The sequence below is a fragment of the Dipodomys spectabilis genome, unplaced genomic scaffold (genome assembly GCF_019054845.1).
Source record: "Dipodomys spectabilis isolate Male_0828 unplaced genomic scaffold, ASM1905484v1 ptg000639l, whole genome shotgun sequence".
NCBI lineage: Eukaryota > Metazoa > Chordata > Mammalia > Rodentia > Heteromyidae > Dipodomys > Dipodomys spectabilis.
Genome location: NW_024871316.1, coordinates 489,016 through 498,355, shown reverse-complemented (window position 1 = coordinate 498,355; position 9,340 = coordinate 489,016). Strand labels below are relative to the sequence as shown.

Below are 9,340 nucleotides of genomic sequence, written 5' to 3'. Positions count from 1 at the left end.
TCTGTCAGAGTGCATGGTTACCTTCCTTTGAAGACACCATGTTCACTTTTCCTGCTCTGGATTCTTTCCTGGATTCTTGCTTCCTCCGCCCTCCTTCTTGGTGAAATTGGTCCAGACATCCCTGGCCCTTTGCTCCTTGAAGGCCCACTGAGCCCCCAGCTTTGTGGGCTAAGTGTTGGTGTTAGCCAATCCTGAGAGACTACAAACCTGAGCCTGACCAATCCAGGTAAGGGGGTGGAGCCCGCTGCACCATGATAAAGGGCAGTTGCTCCCACCTGTGTGTGTGTGTGTGTGTGTGTGTGTGTGTGTGTGTGTGTGTGTGAGAGTGGGAGTGTGTAATGTGTGAGGGTGTGAGTGTGTGTGAGTGTGACTCTGGCTTCACACCCCACTAGCGTGAGCGTGGGCCTGTCTGTGTAGAAGCAAGCTGGCCTGGCCGCTGGCTGGCGACATCTACATCCTGAGATGTCTGTCCTTATGGACCGGAGGGAATGCACGCACCGGGGCTTCCCCGTGAGATGTGCCAATCCAAGTGTCCTTGTGCTCTTTGCCTGCACGCATTTGCGCTCTTCACATGCACGCTTCCTGTTGGAGTCTGCTAACCGTCCAGTCCAGCTCACTCGGATCAGAGCAACCCCTCCATCGCTGGCTCGTTTCCCCTCCTCCTCCCACTATCTAGCAGCTTCTGCTCCTTCTCCTCATCCTCCTCCCCTGCAGTGCACACTTGTCTGTGTAATGTGCATATGAAGGGAAGCATGACCTTCGTCCCTCTGACCCTAGCTTGTCTCCCTTAGCAGAAAGGTCTGCAGCTCTACCCAGTCACCTGCTGATGATGTCACTGCTTTGTGGCTGAAAACACTCCATAGTGAGTAGACACCGCCGTGGCTTTCATGAATTCATTGACTTTTCACTGAAGTCCTTTGTTCATTTGAGTCTTGTTTTCTTTTAGTCCATCTTGGGTCTTGAATTGTGGGCCTGGGCGCTGTTCCTGAGCTCTTCAGCTCAAGGCTAGCACTCTACCACCGGAGTCCCAGCACCATGTCTGGTTTTCCAGTGGTTGATTGGAGAGAAGAGTCCCGCAGTCTTTCCTGCCCAAGCTGGCTTTGAACTGTGATCCTCAGATGTCAGCCTCCTGAGTAGCTAGGATTGCAGGCATGAGCCACCGGTGCCTGGCTTCATATGAATCTTTTTCTAAACAATTTCTTGAAGTATATTTTTCTGCCTGTATTTTGTCTTTTGCTTAGTTTGTATCTTACATTTTTGTCCCCACACATTAATTAAGAAAAAGAGTTTGGCTGTGGAATCTGCATACACGCACACAGCACACCTCCACCAAATCCTCTCCCTTATCACTCCTACCCGTCCCTGCCTTCCCTTCTTACAGTATTTCTTGCCAGACCTGAGGCTTGAACTCAGGACTAGGTGCTTTCTCTGAGCTTTTTTTCCCTTTCTCTCAAGGCTAATGTTCAGCCACTTTAGCCACAGCTCTACTTCTAGCTTTCTTTCTGGTGATTAATTCCAGATAAGAGTTTAGGGGCTGGGAAGGTAGCTCAGTGTTAGAGTGCTTGCCTAGCACGCATGCAGCCCTGGGTTTGATTCCTGAGTACCATGTTAACAGAAGAGTGGGAAGTGGCACTGTGGCTCAAGTGGTGGAGAGCTAGCCTTGAACAAAAGAGATAACATCCAGGCCCTGAGTTCAAGCCCCAAGCCTGGCAAAACAAAGAGAGAGAGACTTTCAGAAACTTTCCTTCCCAGACTGGCTTTGAACCAGGACCCTCAGATCTCAGCCTCCTGAGTAACTAAATTACAGGCATGAGCCTTTTGTTTGCTTTGGACATTTCCTGCCAGCAAAATATCGTGTTTTCAGATGAATTGAAATAAGAATCAGTAGCACAGGTTAAGAGTCTTGAGAGAATGCCGGCCACAAGGGCAGGAGCAGGAGGGCACCGGGGGCCCCAAGGGCTGGACTCTGGACACAGCCCTGTGTCTCTCCCAGACAATTCTGCAGGTGGTGTGCAGATCGGGACAAGCCAGTGAGGACGATCATGGAGTCAGCCTCTCCTCCAGTGCCCGCCGGGCTTATGAGAGCATGCAAAGCCTCCTGCTGTGGGGACGTGGCAGTCTCCAGGCCACCATGTGGGTGTAGACGGGATCCCAGGTCCCACTTAGAAGGTCAGTGGATATAGACACATCGGCTACAAAGGCACCGTCCATTTACCCATCAACAAAGGAGAGGAGAGCAGTCAGTTGTGAAATGTTGGAAGGGAGATGTGTAAGGATGGGGAGGTGGGCAGGGGCTGGAGCAGAGGGAGCTGCCGGCCTGGCCTTCTGTGGGCCTGGCCCAGGGACAGGCCTGTCTCCTCAGACCAGTGGCTGCTGAGACCCAGGGCAGAGACAGAGAACGGTGGGAAGGAGGGGGCGGCGGCTTCCGAGGTCCCACACAGCAAGACCAAGGAAGCCACCCCAGCGCTGAGACAGCAGGCCACCGAACACTGTGGGACGGCTTTCCGTGTGCTGGCTTAGCATTTTCATTGCTTTGCAGCATTCATGAAGATGAAACAGGGTTTGAGTGCAAGGCTGCCCAGAGGAAGTCCTCACCCACCCTGAACCCCAAGACTATAACCCAGGACAGGCAGCTGTGCGTCAAGGCTCCGGCAGCACTGACAGCAGCAGAGGACTTGAGGTTTCCTCCAGACACGAGGCATGGGGAGGTCCCCTCCTGGCGTCTGGACCCAAACCTGCCCTCACTCTACCCGCGAAGTGGGAGAATGACTACACATCACGGTGTGAGGCTCAGTGACAAAGACCAGGCCATAGCAGCAGCTCTGCAAGGACCTGGCTGAGTGCCAGGCCTCAACCCTGAACTGGCAGCACACGGGGCCCAGCAGCTGGACGGGCAGCAGCCGGGCTCACAACAGCTGGACTGACAGCAGCAGGGCTCATAACAGATGGACTGACAGCAGCAGGGCTCATAACCGATGGACTGACAGCAGCAGGATTGGCAGCGGCAAGGCTTTGAAGAGCTGGACTCACAACAGCAGGGTTTACAACAGCAGGACTTGCAGCCCCCACAGGAGCCACAGCCCCCCTTGCAGCCCCCACAGGAGCCACAGCCCCCCTGCAGCCCCCGCAGGAGCCACAGCCCCCCTGCAGCCCCCGCAGGAGCCACAGCCCCCCTGCAGCCCCCACAGGAGCCACAGCCTCCCTTGCAGCCACCCCAGGAGCCACAGCCCCCTTGCAGCCCCCGCAGGAGCCACAGCCCCACTGCAGCCCCCACAGGAGCCACAGCCCCCCTGCAGCCCCCGCAGGAGCCACAGCCCCCCTTGCAGCCCCCACAGGAGCCACAGCCCCCCTGCAGCCCCCACAGGAGCCACAGCCCCCCTGCAGCCCCCACAGGAGCCACAGCCCCCCTGCAGCCCCCGCAGGAGCCACAGCCCCCCTTGCAGCCCCCGCAGGAGCCACAGCCCCCCTTGCAGCCCCCGCAGGAGCCACAGCTGGAGCAGGAGCAGGAGCAGGCTGGCACACAGCAGCTCATGGTTGTGGTGGTGGAGGGTGGAGGAGGTGAGAGGAGCAGGTGGAGAGAGAGGTGAGTGGTGTGGGGCCTCCTGGCCTGGCCTTTATGTGTGTGGCTTTCTGTAGGCGTGGTCACTGTGAGTGTGGCCTCTGTGGGCGTGGTCCCTTGTGGGTGTGGCTCCATGGGGTAAGACTGACTGTGGGTGTGGCCTCTGTGGGCATTGTTCTCCCATGGGTGTGGCCTCTGTGGGCGTGGTCTCCTGTGGGTGTGGCTATCTGTGGCCGTGTTCCCTTGTGGGTGTGGCTCTCTGTGGGCGTGGTCTCCCATGGGTGTGGCTCCATGGGGTAGGACTGACTGTGGGTGTGGCCTCTCGGGGCATGGCTTCCAGGGGCGTGGCTTCCCAGGGCCATTCTGCCTGATTTCTCCCATCTCCCCCCACATACAACTGTATTTCTATGTAAATTCCTCCCTGTGCCAGTTTAGCACTTTTGAATTCTTTTATTGTTACAAAGGTGGTGCACAGTGGGCTTACACAGGTCAGGTAATGCGTGCATTTCTGCTTGGACAGTCCTAGGTTTTCCCTCTCATCCCCACGCACAGGTTGTATAGTTCATTTTAAACAGAGTGTCTGCTGATTACAGTATTTTAAAACCACACTTTTATCCACATCATTAAAGAGACTACTGGGAGAAGAAATGTCATGTCCCACCCAGTGTCTACACCTGGTCACAGGCTCATTAATTTCACCTTTGTCCTCTTTCAGATCTGTAGGTACTGTTTTGTATACACATTTTATATGTTTATAAATAGCATTCATCACAGTGAATGTTAGTGTGTGTGTGTGTGTGTGTGTGTGTGTGTGTACACTGGCACCACCTACAGGCTGGCACTGGGGAATGAAATCGGGGATTGGACGCTGTCCCTGAACATCTTTGCTCAATGCTGCTAGCACCCTAGGAGCCTCACAACTTTCCTTCCTGGGCTGGTTTTGAACTGTGAGCCTCAGATCTCAGTCTCCTGAGTAGCTAAGATGACAGGTGTGAGCCACCAGCAACCAGCAATGTAGTTTTGAAATCTTCATGCCCTGCAAAGGTGGAAAGGGGTATCTCCTGAATTTCTTTCATTATTACTGTGGGTGTGGTTTGACTCTCAGGCAACTTACATGTCCTTTGACTTGTATTGTATATACGGAGAAAACGAATTCCTTACCTCAGGGTGTCTTGTCTCCTATAGATGTGTATGTGTGGCCTCCATTTATGACACACTTTACGTTTCAAATTACATTTATTTCTGCATTGCTGGGGATGGAACCCGAAGGGCCTTGCATGTGGTAGGAAAATGCCCATGGACCCCAGTTTAGGCCAATGAGCCTCATCCCTAGTCACTGAGCCACGCCCCCAGTCATGAGCCACGCCCCCAGCCAGTGAGCTAAGCCATCAGTGAGCCACGCCCCCAGTCACTAAGCCACGCCTCCAGTCACTGAGCCAAGCCCCCAGTCACTAAGCCACCATGGCCTAGGCACTGAGCCACGCCCCAAGTCATGAGCCACGCCCCCACTCACTGAGCCACGCCCCCAGCCGGTGAACAGTGAACCTCTGCCCCAGTAACAGCCACACCCCCACTCACTGAGCCACGCCCCCAGTCAGTAAACCACGACCCCAGTCACTGGGCTTTGTCTCTTTGCACTTAATCCAAAATGTCACATCACAAACCATAACTATGTAATTCTTACTGGTCACTGAAAACACATCATGTGAAGAAACCTATTAAATAATGAAAAGAGGAGGCTCACACCTGTAATCCTGCTCTTCAGGAGGCACAGATATGATGATTGAGGTTCAAAGCCAGCTCAGGCAGGAAGGTCCCTGAGACTTTTATCTACAATGAACCACCAGAAAATTGGAAGTGGTGCTGTGCCTCAAGTGGTAGAGCGCTGGCTTTGAGCTGAAGAGCTGAGGGACAGCACCCAGGCCCAGAGTTCAGGCCCCAGGAATGCAAAAAACAAACAAAAACAAAAAATTAATAGAAGGTGAACTAAATAGCATGAAATAAATTCCAAGCGACTCCATCTCTAAAACAACCAACAAAAAGCAGAATGGAAGAAGCAGGCATTCCAGTCCCAGGAGCTTCTGCCCAGGCCCTGAGGTCAAACCTAGGTGCCTGCAAATAATAAACAAATAAATGAATGAATACAAGCAAAGGAAATGTCAGGCCTCTCTCCAAACCCAGGAGAACACAATACCACCTTGCCCACAACCACCGCTGTCTTCCCCACCGTCGGCCCCAGCCTCCTGTCCCTCAATGCTCCTCCCCTCCCCCAGCTTGCATACCCAGGCTGGCCCTTGTCTGCTGGAGGCACCTTCTCCTCTCCTCCACCGCGGCCCCTCCGCGCCACCTCCACCATCTTGGACACAGTGAGCCGCACTCCATGTCTACATAGGAGCATCTCCATCATCTTCCTGCGGCTGCCGCAGCACCAGATCCCCAGCCAGTGTCGGGCCAGGGCCTCCAGGGCTGGCACTGCGTCCTGCAAGGGCTACAGCCGGATTCAACCCCGGCACTGCCCAAATCCATGCAATCATATGGAGCAGTGAGAAATCTTCGGTCCCAGCTCCGTGTGGGGCGCTCAGTGTCCCGTGTGCCCCGTGGAGCCCACGCTGCCTCCACCGCCCTCACAGGGGTCCGGGCAGCGCGTGCGCCCAGCCTCCAACCCCAGCTCCATCATGTCTTCAGAGAAGCACCTTGCACACCAGCAGAGAGTCATGGCCAGGCACACTGGGACCTCAGATCGCGAGCCTCAATACTCCTCATGTAACCAAGCCCCAAATCAGACATCAAAAGAAAGAACTGAAGACCCAAATCCGCCGATGGAAAGCAGCCAGGACTGGAGCGTCCCCTGTCAGTGTCGGGGTCAGCGTGAGGCAGGTGGGCAGTGTGCAGGGTCATGAGGTCGCGCGGGCTGAGCCAGGGGGACAGGGAGCTCCAAGACGCCTGACCAGATCACAGGGTCAGCAGAGAGCCAGAAGAGCAAAACAGACCGCAGGCAGCCACCGCAGGCAGCCGCCAGGAAACAGCTCCACACAGGAGGAAGTGTCCGCATGCCAGAACCAGGAAGAGACCGTGTGCCAGGACCAGGAAGAGACCGTGTGCCAGGACCAGGAAGAGACCGTGTGCCAGGACCAGGAAGAGACCGCATGGCAGGACCAGGAAGTGACCTCGTGCCCAGCCCACACCTGACCCACAGGGACATAAAGGCCAGGCCAGGAGGCCCCACACCACTCACCTCTCTCTCCACCTGCTCCTCTCACCTCCTCCACCCTCCACCACCACAACCATGAGCTGCTGTGTGCCAGCCTGCTCCTGCTCCTGCTCCAGCTGTGGCTCCTGCGGGGGCTGCAAAGGGGGCTGTGGCTCCTGCGGGGGCTGCAAGGGAGGCTGTGGCTCCTGTGGGGGCTGCAAGGGAGGCTGTGGCTCCTGTGGGGGCTGCAAATCCAGCTGTTGCAAGCCCTGCTGCTGTCAGTCCAGCTGTTGCAAGCCCTGCTGCTGTGAGTCCAGCTGTTGCAAGCCCTGCTGCTGTGAGTCCAGCTGTTGCAAACCCTGCAGCTGTCAGTCCAGCTGTTGCAAACCCTGCTGCTGTGAGTCCTGCTGTTGCAAACCCTGCTGCTGTGAGTCCAGCTGTTGCAAGCCCTGCTGCCAGTCCAGCTGTTGTAAACCCTGCTGCCAGTCCAGCTGTTGCAAGCCCTGCTGCCAGTCCAGCTGTTGTAAACCCTGCTGCCAGTCCAGCTGTTGCAAACCCTGCTGCTGTGAGTCCAGCTGTTGCAAGCCCTGCTGCTGTGAGTCCAGCTGTTGCAAGCCCTGCTGCCAGTCCAGCTGTTGTAAACCCTGCTGCTGCCAGTCCAGCTGTTACAAACCTTGCTGCTGTCAATCCAGCTGTTGCAAGCCTTGCTGCTGCCAGTCCAGCTGTTGCAAACCCTGCTGCTGCGAGTCCAGCTGTTGCAAGCCCTGCTGCTGTGAGTCCAGCTGTTGCAAACCCTGCTGCTGCCAGTCCAGCTGTTGCAAACCCTGCTGCTGCAAGTCCAGCTGTTGCAAACCCTGCTGCTGTCAGTCTAGCTGTTGCAAGCCTTGTTGCTGTCAGTCCAGCTGTTCCAAGCCTTGCTGTTGCCAGTCCAGCTGTTGCAAACCCTGCTGCTGTGAGTCCAGCTGTTGCAAGCCCTGCTGCCAGTCCAGCTGTTGTAAACCCTGCTGCCAGTCCAGCTGTTGCAAGCCCTGTTGCTGTCAGTCCAGCTGTTGCAAGCCTTGCTGTTGCCAGTCCAGCTGTTGCAAACCCTGCTGCTGTGAATCCAGCTGTTGCAAGCCCTGCTGCTGTCAGTCCAGCTGTTGCAAACCCTGCTGCTGTGAATCCAGCTGTTGCAAACCCTGCTGCTGTGAGTCCAGCTGTTGCAAACCCTGCTGCTGTGAGTCCTGCTGTTGCAAACCCTGCTGCTGTGAGTCCTGCTGTTGCTAACCCTGCTGTGCCCCCGTGTGTTGCCAGTTCAAAGTCTGAAATGACAGAGTCGAGTCTCTAGGTAAGTCACCCCGGACTGTTCCCTGGAAAGGTCCCTGGCCCACCGTTCCTGGCGTATTTCTGCCTGCAGCTCTCTCTCCTGCTCTCCCTCACCAGCCTGTGGACAGCACTGGTGCCCGTGGGCCTGGCTCTTCTTGGCCTTGCCATGCTCTTCTCAGAAGAGCCGCATATTCTAACCACAGCTCTCCGGAGACCCATGCCCTCTGGCCTTTCTGGCTCTTTCCCACCCACCGGGAGCCAGTCCTCAGCAGGGCTGGGCCGGGCCTGAGGTAGCAAGTGTAGAAAAGCTCAGCCCTCATCCCAGCTTCTCTGCAAAACCCCAGAGCGCCTGACCCACCCTGCCTTCCTGCGGGTCTGCGACGTCTGTCCAAAGCAATATTTCCTTTCAATAAAATCGTTTTCTGACACTGCAAACACAACCTTGCTTCTGTGCTACCAACTTGGTTCTGCGTCAGAATGGTGAGCAAATTCGCTGTCAATGAGGCAGCCTGGACGGGACAGTGAGGGGACATGCAGTGGTCAGTCTGGGGGAGGGGCATGCAAGTCAGCCTGGGGGAGGGACATGCAGGGTCAGCCTGGGGAGGGGCATGCAGGGTCAGCCTGGGGAGGGGCATGCAGGGTCAGCCTGGGGGAGGGGCATGCAGGGTCAGCCTGGGGAGGGACATGCAGTGGTCAGCCTGGGGGAGGGGCATGCATGTCAGCCTGGGAGAGGGGCATGCAGGGTCAGCCTGGGGGAGGGGCATGCAGGGTCAGCCTGGGGGAGGGGCATGCAGGGTCATCCTGGGGGAGGGGCATGCAAGTCAGCCTGGGGGAGGGGCATGCAGGGTCAGCCTGGGGGAGGGACATGCAGGGTCAGCCTGGGGGAGGGGCATGCAGTGGTCAGCCTGTGGTAGGGGCATGCAGGGTCAGCCTGGGGGAGGGGCATGCAGGGTCAGCCTGGGGGGAGGGGCATGCAGGGTCAGCCTGGGGGAGGGACATGCAGGGGTCAGACAGGGTGAGGGGCTTGCAGGGTCAGCCTGGGGGAGGGGCATGCAGGGTCAGCCTGGGGGAGGGGCATGCAGGGTCAGCCTGGGGGAGGGACATGCAGAGGTCAGACAGGGTGAGGGGCATGCAGTGGTCAGCCTGGGGGAGGGGCATGCAGGGTCAGCCTGGGGGAGGGGCATGCAGGGCCAGCCTGGGGGAGGGACATGCAGGGGTCAGACAGGGTGAGGGGCATGCAGTGGTCAGCCTGGGGGAGGGACATGCAGGGTCAGCCTGGGGAGGGG

General features: G+C 57.0%; 1 protein-coding gene across 1 annotated transcript; it reads left to right on the top strand.

Moving 5' to 3' along the window:
* Nucleotides 1-3,692: 3,692 nt before the first annotated feature.
* LOC122101201 (keratin-associated protein 10-4-like) lies at nt 3,693-8,015 on the top strand. Its single transcript, XM_042671533.1, has 5 exons — nt 3,693-3,697; nt 4,275-4,278; nt 5,833-6,101; nt 6,190-6,729; nt 6,887-8,015. The coding sequence occupies exons 1-5, from the start codon at nt 3,693-3,695 to the stop codon at nt 8,013-8,015; spliced, it is 1,947 nt and encodes a 648-aa protein (XP_042527467.1).
* The last annotated feature ends 1,325 nt before the right edge of the window (nt 8,016-9,340 follow it).

Excerpts from the sequence above, each read along its gene's own strand:
- LOC122101201 (XM_042671533.1), top strand. Across the intron at positions 6,102-6,189 it reads CCATGCAATCATATGGAGCA|GGGTCCGGGCAGCGCGTGCG; the intron begins GTGAGAAATCTT and ends CCGCCCTCACAG. Across the intron at positions 6,730-6,886 it reads CAGGACCAGGAAGTGACCTC|CTGTGGCTCCTGCGGGGGCT; the intron begins GTGCCCAGCCCA and ends CTCCTGCTCCAG.